Raw genomic sequence first — 19,754 nt, 5'->3', positions numbered from 1 at the left:
AATTTTGATGTTTTAGTTCTTACCAAAAGAAAAAAGATTGTCATCATGGAACCATTATACACATTGCTAATTGATCCTTTGATCAACATCCTTCCATAACCATTGCTAATGGAGTACTTTGTGTGTAAAGATTTACACATTTTATTGTAGATTTTAGAGATATTGTTCCACAAATTCATTTTCTGTTGTATACCGAGACTTACACCGAGTTGATTGATGAAGGATCATTCAAGAAATGTTTTTAATGTTGAATCTTAGGGGGAAAAGTTGAGGCTGTTGAGAAATTATTTGTTCCACAAATTCATTTTCTGGTGTCTACGGAGACACTCTTTATCAAGCAAGAGAGGGATTAGTTATAGACTATTGTTTTTCTTTGTTTATGCCTTTTCCCACTCCTTCGTTTGTTAAACTCATATGAAGGAAGCTATGTGTCTTGAATATTAATTGCTTGAAGTCAAGTGGAGAGGATGAGCTAATATTTTAAATTTTTTTGTTAAGTTGGTCATGCAATTATATTAACATGTATTTTTATAGATTAATATTAATAAATTGTTTATGTCAAAATGATACTCCGTAGCATTTTTCAAAAAATGATTTTGATCTATTGATACGTTTTTGTAGGTTAATTTTAACAAATAATTTATTTTATTTTCTATTTTTGAATATGTATAATTATTTATACTATTATACAAATTAAAAGAATATACGTGCATCGCACGGGTGAGAATAATTTGAATTGTATGATAGAAAAATATTTCGTCGTGCATCGCACGTGGGTAATACTAGTATATATAAAAGACGAGTTTCAGGAGGTTTTGAATAACTATTTTGTGTAATAAATGCAATAATCTATATCTATATCTATATCTATACATATATAAAAGGCGAGTTTTGGCCTTTTTTGAAATATTTATATGTTTTGTCCTTATTATGAAATATTTATAAATTATGGACCAATTTGAACATTTTAAGTAACTCTTATGAATATTTATTAGATATTTTAATGAGCATTTGACTAATTCTTAAAGCACTACATGACTCATTGGTGGTTACAAATATTTAAATAGAATAAGGACCATTTAACAAATTTTGTAACCTATATTGTCTTGATTTTATAATTTATGATGTTTTAATTCCATGATCTCTCATGTACTAATTTTGTACCTATAAAAGGCATAGAGTTGTGGATGAAATATACACTAACAAAACATTCTTCATTCTCTCTCAAGCTTTCAACATTTTATTGCACATTTTAGGAACATTGTTTTGCTTTTGGAGCCCCATCAAGTTTATAGGTGCCTAGCAGGTTTGAGATGTTATATACGCTAGGAGGAAATCGTTTCATCTTTGGGGAAAATACGTCGATCCGAGAGCACTAACCGTGATGTAATTTGTCTTGCGGAAAGAGGGTTTTTCTTGACTAATTTTCATTGTAATTTCCATTTCATTTATTGTTGTTTTTTTCTTTGATTACAATAGTTAGAGTACCACGTGTATATGGTTCCAGAATTTTATCCCAATTTTTTTACAGTTCTTAGAGAGGGAAGAATTGTAACATCCTTAACTCAAACATACATAGTATTTATCTTCATCTTTACACAATTTATTATTTTTAGTTGAGAAATATGAATGATTGTTCTAAATATATATTTCAAAAATGTCAACACTTAATATAGTCTCTTTATCATTGTCCAAATAATTGTATTTGTCTTAATTCCATTTTAAATATGTTTAATTTAATGTCTTTAGATGTAAAAATGAGTTGAGGAGTATATATTTATTGAATTTTTATTATATAGTAGTATATTTTTCCATTTTAAATCTTATATAATTATATTTTTTCTTATTTTAATTAATCGATTAACAATTTAAAATCGTATGACAAAAAAATATTTCGTCGTGCATCGCACGTGAGTTAACACTAGTGTATTAAAATGCCAACTAAGTTTATATTGACGTTTGATTTTAATCGTGTTAACATTTTTAATAAACTGCAATAATAAATTAACATGGTTAACAACTTAAGAAAGTTAGCACAACACCTCGTGAGTTTAAATACTAGTCGATCAAATGTAAGTATATTTGGGATGAAAATCGATATTCTAGAAATTTCATGGACTGAAACTTAGAATTTTACAAGCATAGGGGTTAAATTGGTATTTTCGGAAACCTCTAGTTTAGTTAATAAATCGCGCCAATTTACGAAGAGCGAAAAACAATTGAGACACAAATTTTCCTGCTGAAATTTGTTTTGCGATGACTGTTATTTATGCATATGCAATCCTTTTACGGCGATTAGGTATGATAAGGATCAGATAGCGCAGAAGGAATATGGGATGATTTGATTGCTGCGGTACGATCTTGCTTTGTTTTCGTGTAGTTGATTGTGCTTAACCGGGGCTTGATTTTGTATTTGAAAGTTGAAAATATGATGTAGAAGGAATGGGTTACCTATTTTGGTGGATATGCATATTTGAAGTGGATCTGAGGCTTATTATTGATTATGAACTTTTTGAGATTTTTGTTTGTCATAGTTGAAGGTGTTGCTATGAATAGGTTGTTTTGTTGAAAATTGAAGATATCGGTTTAAATCGTTGCACGTTTCTATCATTTTAAAGTAGGTAAGCATAGATTGTTTCTTTCTGCATAATGTTGATGGTATAGAATTGATATCTGCAACAAGTAGCAAACAACTTGAAGCAAATCATATCAGTATATATTTTTTTTAGTTGAGATCATTGTAATTAACCATGTCCATCAGAGACTTTCTGAGCACTTGAAGCACGGTACAGGATCCGACATTAATTGTTACATGTTTGGCATAACATTTACATACAAAAGGGGAATGGAATTCAGTGTTGAAAATCATGTGGATGTAAGAGTGAAAATGTCAGTTTAATACCTTGTATCATGTATGGGTTAGGTACTTCGGATTGTTTTTATTAGCTCGGTGTATCTGTGTATGCTTGCCCAAAGTTTAATAAAACTGATTATCTTTCTATTTTTGGTTTATTATAAGCGATTAAAAAGAGCAACACATAATTTTATAAACTCATCAAACTGCAATTGATTTCCTTCAGAAGCAATGCACAGAGTAGGTGGTAATGCCTTTTCAAAAGAGCAGCTGCTGGAACTCTGCAGCACGAGAACTCTAAGCACGTAGGTCTAACTGGGGCTATTATTAAGGAAGAAATGTGGAGGTGATATAACTGTCTAGTCGATGAGGAATTGCCTAGTCATGTGTGCTCTTTTTAATTTAATAGCTTGTAGCAAAGCACTCTACATTAATTGAAATGGAAAAACTGGTGTATAACTGATGTAAAAGAGAGTACATTAGTAAGGCCGAGCTACCAGATCAATCAGAAGCTCATTTGCTTTCTACTTGCATGTATAAAAAACAGGCAAGTGAATTGCCACATATCCTTAGGTTAAAATATAGACATGAGCATTGGATCCTTCCTCCATAAAGTGCATATGGTTTTGTTTACATATTTATCTTGCTTAAATCATATAGGATGACGTATCGTCATATCCCCCACTAGCGCCCTGACTCTGGATCCTCTTTTGCTGTATCCACGTATCCTAAAATTTAACAAGCAAGAAGTTGAACTCTATATACTTATGCCAGAGTATATCATATAACCGAAAGGACTGAAATCTGAATTGTCCATATATGCAAGTTAGTTTTACAACTACCTGACGACAAGCTGGTGAACTTACGTATTTGTTGTAATACAGTCTCTGGCAAATGTGATGAGATTATAGATCTGTCATCAATATACTAAGCATTTCCTTTTTTCATACACGTGTTTATGTTTTTGAGCTTATATACTTATTATGGATCTCATTAAGGAATTCACAATCTCATTATATTATGTGTCATTTACACTGTGATACTGGCTAGCTATGCTGCTTCTCTAGGCACGAATACTACTACGATACAGCCGCCTCAAAATCTATTTTATGCATTATATCTTACATTTGATTTTTAAATAGATATGCAATTGTTATGGTGTCATATGAGTTAGGTTCAAGTGATGAATGTGAGCTGTTGCAGGTGGATTGAATGAAACTCAGACCGATGAATAAATCCTATTTGATGTTTTACTTTGCAGATGACACTGAATCTGCAAGAAATGGAGATTCTAGCAAATTTATTTGTGGAAAAGGCTGTTTCCCCCCCTTGCTTCTGGAGAATGTTGTAACAGGATCAAATTCAGTGAATTCTGTATCTAACATCATCATCATCTCTGACTTTTTTTTTCATTTTTCTTATATTTCTGCAGAAAATCCTCATTCTACCTCATCAATGTGTATCCTTTGCATTCAGACTTATCACAGAGAGGACACATGCTTCACCGATGGAAGCTGGTCTCACGGATGCCAAGCTGCAGAATGACCAAAATACCCTCTTCGCGGTCTATGACAGCAGCCATGACGACATACGTGCATTCAATAAAACATCACCAAATATAGCCACAGTAAATGCAGTTCTCTCATAGAGTTTGTGAAATCTTATGCCAACCGCTATAAATCAGTGTGATATGTAAAACTAAATTTAAATATTGCACACTCTCACTCATAGATTCAGCAGATGTGGAAATCATTAATGACATTAGTAGTCATTTGCTTAATTATACACCATTATAGAAATCAATTCAACTCAACACTTATTTTTGAATAATCTCATCAACGTTTCTATAGAGTATTGTAGATGTTATACCAAGTGAAAATACACGATGCGGTGTGTCGTCTCGATTTATATAAATTACATAAAAGCTTCCGAATGTGCATGTTGACTATATCGAGGTAGTAGTGACATATTCCTTTCTTTTGAAAAAAGAGGATCAATAATAATGTTACATGGCATACTTTATCGCACTAAGTTTAAACCGACGAGCCTATATTTGGAAATTCAAGAAATCAAGCATTCACAACATAAAATTTATTAATTACAAAATTACAAACAGTGAATTGAGTTAACATTCTAACCAGGCTTGGCTTAATTTTAACCAGAGTTAGGGTTTTAACTCAAGACACCTCCAAACCTCTCCCCCCAAAAAAAGGTGGGCTTTCACCACCTTAAATAGGCGAAATTCAGATTAATTTTTAATGCACAATTTATCAGCAAAATTTTATTTCCTTTTTCCGATTTCTCCTTCAAAGCATTTAGATTCTCCCATTTCAGTGTTCTTTAATTCTGAAATTCAGCATTGCTCAATGCATTCTCTGTTGATCCGAGCACTCAAACACCATTGAAAATCCATTTATTTAGCTCTCCTTCTTTCTTTTGATCTTTATATATCATTTCAAAATAATTTTATTTAGTTCCTTCTCAGTGAAGAATCTCATCAAAAGCTTCATCAGAAATATTTCTTCACGTGGAGAGGAGGTAATGCCGTGTATAATTTATGTGTTTTTCAGCATTGATGGCTATTTGATTGTAATCTATGCACAGAATCATGTTTTTTTGAGTTCACGATTTTGCATGTTGCTGATGATTTTGGGAAATTGGGGTTTTGTTTGAATCAATGCGTTGGAGAGCTTGCATGTTTTGATCAGGGCTGACGATTTGTGAGTTGATTGTAGTGATGTCCAATTCTGAATTGTGTGTGTGTGAATGTTTATATGATTATGTCTATGTATTTCCTACCTGATTTATTTATAGTTAATCGGTTTAATAAGCATAAACCTTTTGCCCATTGTAATTTGAAGTGTGTTTATATGGAGAGTTTGCTTCTCGTGATCCTCTTTTTGGTTTTGGTAATGAGGGGAATAGCTTCTATTGTATGAAGAGATTGTATTTTTTTTCACTCTCACTGCTTGTTGAGTTGTTAATTTGTGTTCTGTGGTTCTTCTTTCAAGAAGAGGTACTTGAGGTTTTGTAGATCTGCAGCAGGGATGAGATCATGATATGCATTGAATTGTGTTATGTAGTCTTGTTTGAATGATTTCTCATTGGGTACAAAGTAAAAAAATAGCCAATTCTGGAGTCAGAGTAAAATTTGTAAAACCAGTTTAGCCAAAAAGATAAGTATCTGATCAATGATAGCATCGAATAGATAAATATTACTCCTTAGAATTGTTTAAAACAAGATGTGACCATTCCTGGTGTTTTTCCTTTTTTATTGTGTGCGAGTAGTAGAAGGGGCTTTCGCGCCAAGATGGGTTGCGCAGATTTAAAATAAGTTCGGTAATATCGTTACTGCCGTTATTCTATTTGTCGGTTGGTGTATGGATCACGTACTTGTTTGTCCGCATACACTAAATAAGTTTCAGTAGCATTTATTTGCAGCTACACTTTTATATCCAGAGTTAGAGTGCATATCACAGCTTAGGCCACGTGTCGAATATGAAATGGGAGGCCGACTCTGTTATTTAATGAATATGAAATCACTTTTAATGGAGTACTATGTTTGCAGATCAATATTCGGGTAACATTACACGCACACACAGACACTTACTATGTGTGTGTTGGTCATGGATTCATTGTTTCTCTTTAATATCCATGCTTTTTCAATAATTATTTGGCAATTCTGATCCCATTCCTACGGAATCAGTGAGGATTATTTGAGTAATACTGAATCATCTGCTTACTTTGACAATTCATCCCACAAACATGCCCGTGTTCTAGTTATGTACGTAGTATTGAGTCTTTTGATGAGTTTGTCCTATCAATTTCTTTATATGCATAAAACTAGACTTTATTGAATTCTTAAGTCCGAAATTTAGCATTTTTCCAGGATTGTTGTTTCAGAAATTCATTCATGCTGATATTCTTCTGTCTTATTTTGATATATCTCAAAAAGATTGGTTGTCACTTTCCTATAGTTATATATCTCTGCTTTGTCCTTATCATTACACATTATGTTATGTATATGTGTGGGCTTTTGTTTCCCTTTATATTTTTTTAGCACATGCAAAATTGACATGTATATCTTGTGAATTCATGTTTGCTATTTCCTCAACATTCTTGTTGCCTTATTTCGATCTCTTAAAAGTATGCAAGCATAAAGAAGTTTCGTTCAAGTTAACATCCACATATTGAAATGGAAATTTGAGTTTTTCAGTATTTATAGATGAACTATCTAATTCAAATGATGCCCCCCAGTGAACTGTGTTCGGTTGACTTTCCTTCTTTTCCATTTTCCCCTGTCATTGTCCGCTTTTTCTCCTGATTGAATAGCTTCCATTCAAAAACCTCCAGAAGAATATTACATGTGCAAAACAGTGCATTCCATGTCAGTTCTGAACACAAAGTTCTTTTAATTGCTGCATTACTTGTAAAGAACATTTAGATTCTGCATATCGTCTAATTTTTGTTGATATGCTGTTCCATATTCCATCTAATGCTGTTTTCTAAAACTTTATTAATTTTTAGGTTTTCAGAGCTGAAGACTGGTATATCTGAAAATGGCATGCAATAAAGATGAAGCTATCAGGGCAAAAGGAATTGCAGAGAATCTGTTACTAGAGAGAGACATTTTGGGAGCTAAAAAGTTGGCTTTGAAGGCTCACAGCCTCTTTCCTGAGCTTGATGGTGTGTCTCAGTTCCTTGAGATCATTGATGTGTATGTAGCACATGAGAAGAAAATAAATGGAGTATCAGACTATTATGGAATGTTTGGGGTAGATCCACTTTCTGATGAAGAGATTATAAAGAAACAATACAAAAGAATGGCGCTCTTTCTTCATCCTGATAAAAACAAGTCTGTAGGGGCTGCTGGAGCATTCCAAATAATATCTGAGGCGTGGGGTGTATTGCGAGATAAGGATAAGAGAAGTGAATATGACCTGAAAGTGAACATACGATCTTCAAATCAGACTGCCAGATTTAGTACATCAAATTTTCAGCAGTCACCACCATTCTCTAACTCAAATGGTCAGGTTCACAATTTTCAAAACAATGCACACCCAACCTTTCCTGCTCAGTATATTCCTACTCCAAAGCCACCATTCTCTAATTCGAGTGGTCCTTCCAGAAGACCGATGACCTCCAGCTCTAGCTTCTTTCGACCAGACACATTCTGGACATTGTGCAATGGGTGCAACGTGCATTATGAGTACACAAACATATTTCTCAATCAGACTCTTCTTTGTCGCCGCTGTCGTCAGCCCTTTTTGGCAACAGCTATACCTGATCCACCTGTACATAGCCGCAGCTCACGTCCTCGTCCCTTCCCAAATCAACAACAAGAAGATATGCACGCTGCTGCACAGCCATCAGCTTCAAGAACCTCTCAAGCTCCTTCATCCCATACATCTAAGAAGCAAGCCAAAAGAAGGCATGAAACGCCTATTAACATGGAGAGAGAAAATGGTCCTTCAAGTGTGCCAGAAAAAGCAGAAACAGCTTCAGCTTCGCATACCGCTTCCCCTGTTCTAAACAAAGAGAGGCCAGCCAAAAGGAGACGTAAAGATGGCCAAAAGTGTGATGATCCCAATGAAGGAAGCCAAGGGATAGCAGGAAGTGGGGTATATGTGAAGAAGGCTTCTGCAGATGCTAAGGGGAAATTTGTGGCCGAGCAGCCCAGAAGTACAAGGGAGTTATCTCAGAGAAGCATACGTGCTATGCTGATAGGGAAGGCTAAGACAGAGATCCGTAACCAGCTAAATGAATGGGAGAAAGAAAAAGTGACCTCTTCACTTTCGAATGGACAGGATACGGGCAATGTCGTGCATGCTTCGAGCAACAATTCCAAAATTCATCCAGAGATAAATGATGAACCGAGGTTGGAGCCTTTGAAATCCTCCACTTTCAAAGAGACTGTTGTGGAAGCGAAGCCTGATGATTTTGTGTCCATGAGTGTTCCAGATGCAAATTTCCATAATTTTGATGATGGCAGGGTAGAGAACTCATTCGCTAATAACCAGGTATGGGCTGCATATGATGATGATGATGGCATGCCTCGTTATTATGCTATGATTCATCGTGTCATATCCAGGATCCCATTCAAGATGCAAATAAGCTGGTTAAATTCCAAATCCACTTCTGAATTTGGATCCCTTGACTGGGTTGCTTCTGGCTTCACCAAGACTACTGGGAATTTCAGGGCTGGTAAGTTTGTAGTCAGTGAAAGACTAAACTCTTTCTCTCATCCAGTTAAGTGGAAAAAGGGATTAAGAGGAGTTATCCACATTTTGCCAATTAAGGGGGAAGTTTGGGCGTTGTACAGGAATTGGTCCGCTGATTGGGACGAGAACACGCCAGATGAAACAATACACAAATATGATCTGGTAGTGGTACTTAAAGACTACAATGAGGATACAGGTGTTTTAGTTGCTCCTCTTGTTAAAGTGGCTGGGTTCACATCAGTGTTTAACCAGCTTCCGGATCAGAGAAGGATCAAGACCATTCCAAGAGGAGAGATGTTTAGATTCTCCCATCAGGTCCCATTTCACTTCTTGAATGGTGTAGAAACTGAAAATGCTCCTAAGAATTGCTATGAACTGGATCCTGCTGCTCTCCCTTTGGAACTTCTAAACGCGATTACAGATGTTAAATCGGCTGAGCAAGTAGTTGCTGATCCTGGGATGCTTAGAGAACCAGGCCTCGGAAATGGGACGATGACAGAATCCTGTCCAATAAAAGCCCATACAAATCAGAGAAGAGGAGTTGAAGATCCCAAGCATGTAATTACATATAGTAGGAGAAACAAGGGAAAGAAGATCACCTTGGATAAATTTTAGGTAGTTCTTTCTCCAATTTTTGAATTATACATATTTTCCTAGACAGAAGTGTTATGACCAGCATTAAGCTTTTAAGTTTTTCAGCTCAAAACAGCTGTGCAGAAATTGTAGTATTAGTATTTGATTTTTGACTGAAGCTGGGCTAATTGCATGGTGTCACATTGAGGTTGAGTCAATTTTGAGATCATACATATATATATGTAACAGTTGATTTTTTTATTCTTTATTCTAGAATTTTAAAATGATGGGACACCAAAGAACCTTCTTAACTGAAAAATAAATGGAAACAAAGATAAATTATCTGTCACATAAATTGCACAAAATATGCACGATATTTGATTATTAATATATTAAACATTCCTCCCATTTCATATATTTTTACAAAACCATACTTAGCAAAGTGGTAGTATAGTATATTACGAAATTTAAATATTTTCATAAGTAAATCACAATTGAAAAACATCGACTTGTAGTGTGTTGATTATTTTATCAATTAAATGCCATTATTTTTTATAGATCGGTGATATCGTTTAACGATGATGAAGTCCACATATAATTTCACGACAGTCATATAAGAAATAATTTCATAAAAAATTGTCGATAATAGTAAAATTGGGTGCAAAATATCTGATTACTTCACAATTTTTTGGCAATTTGCCATAATTAATTTAGTGAAATAGATGGGCAGAACCCGACCCGACCCGCTCCGACTCACTCTACAGCAGTGAACCGATTCGCTCTTCCAACTCCTCTCCATTTCCATTTCAACTCTCTCTCTTTCTCTCTCTAGCTAATAAAGAAATCGAAAAATAATGGCAACCATTACCCGATTGTGCAGAAGAATACTGCCCCGCGCCCACTCTACCTGGGCTCCGGGCCGGGCTTTCTCAGCTGAAGCAGCTCAAGCTGCAGAAAACCCGCCCCCACCGGCTCCGCTCATCCGCGAGTCGCCGGATCGAGTGAAATGGGACTACCGTGGCCAGCGCAAGGCAATACCTCTGGGCCAGTGGGCCCCCAAGGTCGCCGTCGACGCTTACGTCGCGCCCAACGTCGTCCTGGCCGGCCAGGTCGTGGTCTGGGACGGCGCCTCCGTGTGGCCCGGCGCCGTTCTTCGCGGCGACCTGAACAAGATCTCAGTTGGATTCTGCTCCAATGTGCAGGAGCGCTGCGTTGTGCACGCCGCCTGGTCTTCTCCTACGGGTAAATTGATTTTACATTCTGATTGTGTTAATTAGGGTTCAATTGATTGTCTCTCTTGTCTTATTTAGGTTTAGATTTAGAATTAGGTATATTCAGGCTGCCCAAAATTGAATTGTGTGATAGCTAAATCCAAATCAAAATGCCATATCCTAATTTTGAGCCTAAATTTGCACAATGTGATCAGTTGTTTTGGACTTTAAGCCTTTCACTAGGAATCTGCAATTTATGATTTTACTTTTTCTGTATGCGACAATTTGTTTCGCCTAGTACTGGGAAAGGTCCTCGTATAACAATTGATATTTTAGAGTCCTACTTTCCATATGAATGAGCAACAATATTAGCTAAATGATGACCGCCCTCTAATCCTGTTTCTAGCTCTTGAGACTTTAAAATGAGGAAGGACTTACTTAAAAGTGGTACTTATTCTGTTCGACTAAAGCTCGGAATATATATTGAGTAACGTCGATTCCTATCAGATTTTATGCTTGGTGATGGAGAATATTGATGTAAACGTCTTGTTGTACCCATTCTTGAATTTCGTGAATTCCTTAAGCTTGTTTTTTCCCATTCATTCCAGAAGTTAGTTGGGGTATGAAAAACGTGTTAACCGTTTGCTCGAAAGATCCGATTAGAGTGACACTTCCTCTGGTAGTTTAGTTAGGCCTTGATATATGATGGTAAAGATAGGACACAGGATGTTGTATGGTGATTTTTAATATTAAAAGAGTTGATTTTCTTGTCATATCTGCTATTTCAATTGGGGCTGAATCAATAGAGTGAACCAAATACCTTTCCAAGCTGGTTAATCAAATAAAGAGCAAACTTAGTGGTTTACACTGCTCAATTACTGCAGTTAGAAGCTTCAGTTTACTGGAGTATGACCTTGGACTTTGACTTTCCCTTACTTTTGGTTTTTTACCAAAGTACTTAAAAACTTAGTACATAGGAGATCGAGCACAAGACCGAGGATTGAATCCCTCTTTAATCATTGCTGCTGAGGTTGTCGGCTATTTTGTGAAGAAAATGAAGCTCATTTACTCTTCAGCTCAACCTCCTTCACCTATGTGACCTGCCAACTGAAATCCTATGTTCTGAATTCAATTGTTGTTAAAATATCATGCATGAAACATAAATTGTCTTTGATACAGTAGGTTCCAGGCAGGGAGTATAAGTTTTTTAATGATCCCCAATTTCAAATCAGCGTCAACAAGAAATATTCGTTTTTTTTGAAATATTCACATAAGAATAAGTGAATTTAATCAAAATAACTAATTATCCATATGGCAGTGTTCCTCATATCTTAGTTAGTATAATATTGAGTGTGGTCAAGTCTTCAATTTTATAGGTTTGGCTTGAACTTCTTCTCAACAAGTATTTGATGATATATAGCTCTAGCTGAAATATTGCATTTTTTGACAGGGTTGCCAGCCGATACACTAATTGAGAGGTTTGTCACAATTGGTGCATACAGTCTGCTGCGCTCCTGCACAATAGAGCCTGAATGCATTATTGGGCAGCACTCGATTCTAATGGAAGGTTCCTTGGTCGAAACACATTCCATCCTTGAGGCCGGATCTGTGGTTCCACCAGGAAGGAGAATACCAAGTGGGGAGCTGTGGGCAGGAAATCCTGCCAAGTTTGTGAGGGCTTTGACTCATGAGGAGACACTCGAGATCCCTAAACTTGCTGTTGCGATAAACGACCTGAGCAGAAGCTACTGCTCTGAGTTTTTGCCTTATTCAACTGCATATTTGGAAGTGGAGAAATTGAAGAAATCTCTAGGTATTCCCATCTGAAGTGTGATGTAATGCTCGGCTTCTTTTTTGTGAAAGAAATAAGCAATCATGAGACGCTAATGAGGCGTTCAACTGTTCCTGCCTTGTATGTTTTGTTTAGCACTTTACTGAAAATGGGATATGAAATGGTTTCTTGACTTCTTTGATAAGTATTTGCCAATTATCTACGACATAATGATTCATGGATTGCAATTCTTGAAGATTATATTCAATCCTATCATTATAGGATGGTTCATATATAATTTTTTTTTCTATTGGGTGTGATCAACAACAAAGATTAATAGCCATCCTTGTATCTCTACAAATTGTTTTAGAGGTTGTTCACTTTTTATCCCTTGAAAGTTTAACCACAGAAATGAAAGATGATATAATATGGATACGCGGTCATAACAATAATTAAGAAGCATGAAAATATAATAAAACTGAGAAATAAGTTAGAGAATGGTTTGTCTTTCCACACAAAAAGATGAAATGTTTAGATTTTACATACAGTAGACCTGTGAGTCATATAATTCTCTTTTATGGACCTCAGAAGCTTAAAGCTCTAGGAAATCTACAAACCTTCCACCTATGCCGCAACCATATAGTTAGTGAAGACCCGATGATCTAATGTTGTGGTGGTGGCGGAGAGTAGGACATGACTAAGTAAACAGTACTGTAGACATGCTGACCGCAGTGGACAAGATCGCCTTCCTCGTTATCTTGTTCATACAAGTTCAAATCCCCACGGAAAATTTCCCCAGCACAGTAAGTACCCCCGAAAGCAACCCCAGGAAAGTTCTTCAGAAAGGGATGGATATCAATACCATTGACTCCAAAGAATGATTCGCCCCGGCCACAACAAGTAAAGATAATGCCACCAAACACGTTACTTTTGTCACAGTGATCAACATCACTCATGTGGTTGTTTGCGCAGTCGCAATCTAGATGCCTGAGGTTATTTGAAACTTTGGTGCAAGATGACAAGGCAGCTCCTGAATCCGAGATATAAAAACGGAAGGAGTCTCCAGTTTTGATACCAACAGAATTGACAATCAGATATTCTTCATCACCTCTGGAAAAAAGTAAAATTAAATTTATCCACAACTGAAGACGACAAGTATACAGACTTTTCAATATTCAAATCAAAGAATGCACTTCGTGCTAAAGCATAACATCAATGGACGTGAGAAAATAAATTCACTTGGGAAATTTAGTAAAGAGAGGGAGAGGTGACTTAGACCTTTGCCTTTAAAAATTCACACGCGAAAATTAACTTTGTAAAATAGTACTGTTCATTAGGTATTCCTAATTTCTACGAGTAACACTAGTACTTAGCTCCATGTAAGTCGAACCTATAATTTGGACAGAGAAATTATAAAAAGATGAGGAGAATAGCATAGAATTGTTTATTACCCCCGCACTTCATGGAATTCAAGAAATTGCATCCGTCTTACGGTTTCCATCCCAACTGAGCATTTTCTTCTTTTGGTTACTCCAATATAGAAAGCTGGATACTGTATACGATTTCCTAGCTGCACAATTATGTAAAACAAAAGAATAAATAAGGAATAATAAGTTATGAAAGATTTGATAGATAACTGCTTTCCTGCTGCTTCAAAGAAGAAATTGTATCATAGAGGATTAATCCAAAACTTAATCCAGACAAGACAACACACTCTGTGTAGCATCTACTAAGAGCAACAAGGGTGAGGAAAGATAGTTACAACAACAGTTAACTAGCAACAGAAAAGCTATTACCTCCAGAAAGAAAGAAAGAAAGAGAGAAAATCAATATTATGAAAGGAGATTCCAGTTTCTATCTAACTTTACCAGCCGCGCAAAAATACTAAAATTAATTTAGCAGACGCTTCTTTCAATATTCAGTAACTTCTCATTGAGGAACAAAATAACAGCATAGTGACAAGGTTGAGAGTAGACAACAGATACCTCATCATAAATTTCTTCTAAAATTGCTTGGCCATCAAGGTGCCCACGAACCGCTTCTCTAGATGCAGTGAGCCAGGTAGAACTTTTCCGACATTTAACAGAAGCAGCTCTGTAGGTGGGACCAATTGGTGATACGCCAGTTGATAACCTGACATGGAATTTAGTTTCTCCAATATCTGCAAATAGTAAATACAAACAAACAGTTGTGGTATTGAAAACTGATTTCTAGTTTTTGAGATTCTTGATAAAAATTTCTCACAGGGAAAAATGAGGGATGAACTCACCCATCGGTTTGTCAGCATCCCTTGCAAATACTAGGGCAACTGCAGCACAACCAGGGTGTTTCTGATTGGTAATGGTGTTTCCACTATCACTTCTATACAGAAATTGACAGCCTCCGTCACCAACAATGAACGTATCCTCAGAAAAGGCATATTCTAAGAACAACAACCAACAAAAAAGGCATAACTTATACACTGTGATAAGGTTGAAACATCAAAAGTCAAGTTTCCAGAAATTTAGAATCTTATATTTAATAAACATTGATGCACTTTATTTCACTATTTGCATTCTGATTCAAATACAGATGTATATCATAAAAAAATGAGTCTGCAAGAACATCTAGTCACAGGTTACTCACCAAGTGTTTGAAGAACTGGATTGATGTCTGTTTCTCGATCCTAACACATCAAATAGTTCTAATGTCAGACACACATTGCATTATCTATCGAAGTATATAACAATGTATCTGACCTAATAATGTTATAAAAAATGTATGCCTACTGCATGCATCTATCTTTACTTCACTTCCTATTTTGAATCTAGTAAAAGTGGCTAGTTTTCTTTTGGCACGTGTTTCTGCTACCATGCATTTTTGTTGACACCATGATACGATACTTGAGAGGAAATTAAATACTCCCTCCGTCCCGCTTAAGATGACACGTTTTCCTTTTTAGTTTGTCCCAACTAAGATGACATATTTCTTTTTTTGGTAACTTTCTCTCTTCAATTAATACACTCAACCACTTTTTCTCACTCCGATTAAAATATCCATCTTTCTTTATCTCTCTACTTTAATACTTACACCCACCTTCTCTCTCTCTCCAATTAAACACTTTAACCAATAACTCCTAAAATCTCGTGCCAGCTAAGCAATGTGTCATCTTAGCCGGGCCAGAGGGAGTAGTAATTTACTGAAAGGAGAAGTCCAAACAGCTTGCACCAAGCTAGAAAACTTAAATAATTCAAGCACAGCACACGTTAACATTTGTACTGGGAAAACATAGAAGCACCAATCAGAAGCGAATAGATGAACAAAAGAAAAGTTAGGAACTTCAACTCACAGAAAACAATATTATTCCAGCAGGAGATGAGACGGTTGATGTAGCTTCTCTGATATCCATCACAAAGTCATCAATAAGAATGCCGTGAGGTCCCTAACAAGTAACGTTGTAAGCATTTTAGACTTATTTATCAATAGCAGAGTGAAGTTTATCCCTATATCCAGTGGCGGACGCAGGATTATTATACTGGGGGATCCAAACTACTATTAACAATTGTTATATAGGTATATTTTTGGTATCGATCACGACAAAAACAATTATGACTTGAACAATACATAGTTAAGATATAAATGGATAATGAGAGATACATAATTTGAGAATAAGCAGTATAAATTAAAGATACATATAATGCTAATGTTAGTGTAGAAATAATTGAAAATATATATAGTTTTAAATGAAAGCAGGATAACTTTAAAATTAAATTTACTAATATTATATGATATATATGCATAATTGTAGAGTTAAAGAATTTCATTTTTGTTTATAGATTATACAGAATAGTATTATTTTGTGATTTTGCAATAATAATATTTATACAAATGACAAAATAAAAAAATTGCACAAAATTACTAATGTGAGAAAAAAAAACAAGAATAAATTTGATTACAAGATAATTTACTTAATCTAGCTTTTAGAAAACCTACTAATATAGTAATAATAAAAAAAACAAAAATAAATTAAAAATCAAATAAGATGGAAAAAAATCCAAAGAATCAAAATAGATTTAGAAAACAAAAGCGCACAGATCTAAAACCTAATGTGAGAAAATACACAGATTAGAAACAAATTTAGAAATCAAATAAGTACAGTTAAGATTCGAACACGGGACCTCCTGTGCGCAAGCCATATTGGAAACCATCTTTGCTACATTACAGTTTATTAACTTCTGTATGAATATTGAATATATAGTTACATCGCAAATGGGCGGGGGTCCCATGGATCCCCCATGCCCCTTCGTGGGACCGCCTCTGCTATATTCATTTTAGACATATTTGTCATTAAATAATTTAGGCGGAGATAGCTATATTTACCTTGATTCTGAACATCAGAGGAATTATATGGGCCTTTAGTCCTGGTAAAAATCCAATTGTCAATGAAATGCCCCCTTTTTGCTCGAGCAACGCGGCACCACCATCCTCCTCCTCTGTTATTTCCCATTGAAACTAGAACAAAACCGAACAACTAAAAACTAGAACTAATAAAAGAAAGCCAATCATCCCCATATCCATATCAAATATGAAGGCACCTAATCTGACAATTGAAAAAAACAAAGAAGCGATATTGCATAAAATAGCAATTTCATTTGAGAGAAAACCTATTTTGACAAAAAAACTCGTACAATGTAAAGGATTTAGTTTTATGGTTTTTTATACCTCTACAAACTGATCTGTGAGCACATCCTTGCCAATAACACCCTCACACACATTTACAATTATAGGAATACCGGAACCAAATTTCCCTTCAATCTGCAAAAATTAACTTTTTTTAGCTATCTAGTGAGTGAAAATAGGCAGATTAACTCCCCTAAACATCTACATATTTAAGACTAGAGTGAGGGGTCATACCAGTTTGAAAGCCGCTTCCAAGCAAACGCAGGGACCAATAGAGGCCATCACGAAATGAGGTCGAATTGGTTCCTGTAAGACCTTGTCCATAACCTCACTCACAGCATTCTACAACCATAAACATGTGAATAAATTGTAATGGAGACACTAAGATTATTAAATTGATGGGGTAGGCTAAACAACAAAATGTGCTTAGCTAAAAACTGATGGGGTAAACATCACAAAATGACCTTGTCCAAAACCTCATTCTACAACCATAACAGCCGAATAAATTGTAATGGAGATGATTAAATTGATGGGGTAAACAACACAAAATTAGCTTAGCTAAAAGTCTATGAACTTCTCACACCATAGTTCCTTTTGTTCATAGTTCTAGTTGTCCTTAAACAGTTGCAAACACCACAATCAAGATTTACGAAAATAAAAACATAGATATGCGCCAACGATATCTCGAAATAAATATCATAGAACCAAGGACTTCCACACAAGACATAGACTGAGTTAATCTGGTGATCCTTATTAGTTTCTTTCATGTCATTAAATATTGATATGTCGAACGAAGTGCAAAATCTAATTTTAAGCCTAAATCCCAGGTTAAAATCTTTAATTTTCCATAATTCATAAAAACCAGATAATCTGCAATGCAAGATCACTTATTTGGCCCTAAAATTGGCGAGGTGGCAAAGGAAATAGTAAGATTTAAGAGCAATTACGAACCTGAAGGGTAGGGTTAAAGGAAACGGCGGAGCGGAGCTTGGGAACGGAGAGAACGCGGTGGCAGACGGAGCTCCATGAGCGGTTAACGCAGGCGGCGGATGCAAAGGATGGAGCGGGTAAGCGAGTGAGAATGTTTTGCATGAGATCGTCGCCTAAATCGTCGATCGAAGCCATATTATTTGGGCTTCTGCTTCCTGATTTGTCCTTCGCTTTCGACATTTTCATCAGTGATGGAAGAAGGGTTGATAGAAATAGCAAATAGCAAATAGCAAATAGCGAGGGCTCAAAATTGTTGAGGGCGAATCCAAGGGTAAATTCGTGAGATGGTTTCTTTTTAAAACATGTGTTATCACTTTTTTAAATGTGTATAAAATATTAAGTCAAATACAGATGTTATCATTTTAAAGTTTAAACCTGTATGCTTCTTGTTATTCTCATTTCAGAATAGGGTGGCAAATTGTCTATGTCCGGATTGAGTTGTTATCGAGTCAAACTGCAATCTAATTTGTCACCCCAAATCTACTCAGATTTGGGATTATTAGAGAGTGCGACGTCCGTATCTGCCACGGGGTACGAGTAGTGGTCTTGGGCGATGAGCTGATGACATCAGTAGAGAGTGAGCGGCAATACATGAGAGGAAGCGTGGCTGGAAGCACGAGATGGACCAAAGGTGGCAACACGCTAAAAGAAGCACTAAGGCAGCCATCGGTGGCAATGCGAGAAGATGTTAATAGTCCTATTTTCCATTTCTGGACATTCACAAAAATTAAATATCTTCTATTTTTGGCAAACACTTCTTTATAAAGAGGTGGCATTGCTCACCATTAAGTACTTTCAATTATTTTTCTTTTGTCTCACTCGTACTTTACTAATTTTGAATTAGAATTCGTGTTGCTCCCTATGCTAATTTAGGTTTTAATTTTTACTAGATTAGTTTTTCTTATATTACATTGTAATTGTAATAAAATAGAAGAAAGATAATTTTCTATTTTTCTCCCCAAAAGTAAGTATTCCTTGGAACCAACTTTCTCTTCTCTAAAGTTCAAAATCGTATCTAATCAATTCAAAAAGAATGATGAGAGTAAACAAACACAATCATTTAAAAAACAAAAAAGCAAACTAATAGCTTATTGTTATGTTGAGATATGACCTCCCAAATTATCGCAATTACCAATTTAAAAAAAGGATATAAGCAGTTATCTAAAGTTCAAATTCGAGGAGGAGAGATCCAAGGGCGTGGGCAGTTCAAAATCAAACCAAAAAGGAAACGAGAAGAAGAAAGAAACATGGCAAACCCCACCACCAAAAGATCAAGAAAAGTGGAAGAATCCGAAGTCGATGCAAAGAACCAAGCATTAATCCAACAGTTGAACGAACTCGAATCCATTTGGAAATCTCAAGAAACATCAAGACCCCAACGTTCTTCATCTTCTTCAACAATAACCACCTCTTTTGATCATCCCTTCCAAACCTCACCACGAAGCCTCATGTCTCATCTTCAGCACAGAGAGCCT

At 35.8% G+C, this 19,754-nt stretch overlaps 3 protein-coding genes and 1 long non-coding RNA gene across 5 annotated transcripts; 3 read left to right on the top strand and 1 right to left on the bottom strand.

Annotated features, from left to right (window-relative positions):
• The first annotated feature begins 2,222 nt into the window (after positions 1-2,222).
• LOC125202729 lies at positions 2,223-4,644 on the top strand. Of its 2 annotated transcripts, XR_007173177.1 has the most exons (4): positions 2,226-2,353; positions 3,081-3,200; positions 4,116-4,198; positions 4,287-4,644. It is a non-coding gene; the product is annotated as an uncharacterized LOC125202729 (long non-coding RNA). The 2 variants fall into 2 exon arrangements; XR_007173178.1 differs by lacking the exon at positions 3,081-3,200 and having other exon boundaries at positions 2,223-2,353.
• A 575-nt stretch (positions 4,645-5,219) lies between these two features.
• Positions 5,220-9,849, top strand: LOC125202382. The gene is made up of 2 exons (XM_048100770.1): positions 5,220-5,392; positions 7,382-9,849. The coding sequence occupies exon 2, from the start codon at positions 7,414-7,416 to the stop codon at positions 9,688-9,690; it is 2,277 nt and encodes a 758-aa protein (XP_047956727.1). The 5' UTR covers positions 5,220-5,392; positions 7,382-7,413; the 3' UTR covers positions 9,691-9,849.
• A 585-nt stretch (positions 9,850-10,434) lies between these two features.
• LOC125202537 (gamma carbonic anhydrase-like 2, mitochondrial) lies at positions 10,435-12,835 on the top strand. Its single transcript, XM_048100946.1, has 2 exons — positions 10,435-10,890; positions 12,310-12,835. Exons 1-2 carry the CDS (start codon positions 10,503-10,505, stop codon positions 12,684-12,686), a joined length of 765 nt encoding a protein of 254 aa, XP_047956903.1. The 5' UTR covers positions 10,435-10,502; the 3' UTR covers positions 12,687-12,835.
• Positions 12,836-13,120: 285 nt separating this feature from the next.
• On the bottom strand, positions 13,121-18,678 carry LOC125193283 (F-box/LRR-repeat protein At5g63520). The gene is made up of 11 exons (XM_048091056.1): positions 18,655-18,678; positions 18,241-18,570; positions 17,524-17,631; positions 17,332-17,424; positions 16,990-17,121; positions 15,959-16,051; positions 15,256-15,295; positions 14,900-15,052; positions 14,616-14,791; positions 14,082-14,200; positions 13,121-13,740 (listed from the first exon to the last, which is right to left on the bottom strand). Exons 1-11 carry the CDS (start codon positions 18,676-18,678, stop codon positions 13,293-13,295), a joined length of 1,716 nt encoding a protein of 571 aa, XP_047947013.1. The 3' UTR covers positions 13,121-13,292.
• Between the last annotated feature and the right edge of the window lie 1,076 nt (positions 18,679-19,754).

The sequence above is a fragment of the Salvia hispanica genome, chromosome 1 (genome assembly GCF_023119035.1).
Source record: "Salvia hispanica cultivar TCC Black 2014 chromosome 1, UniMelb_Shisp_WGS_1.0, whole genome shotgun sequence".
In the NCBI taxonomy this organism is placed as follows: domain Eukaryota; kingdom Viridiplantae; phylum Streptophyta; class Magnoliopsida; order Lamiales; family Lamiaceae; genus Salvia; species Salvia hispanica.
The sequence above is the reverse complement of the archived record's forward strand: the minus strand, read 5'-3'. Positions and strand labels throughout refer to the sequence as shown.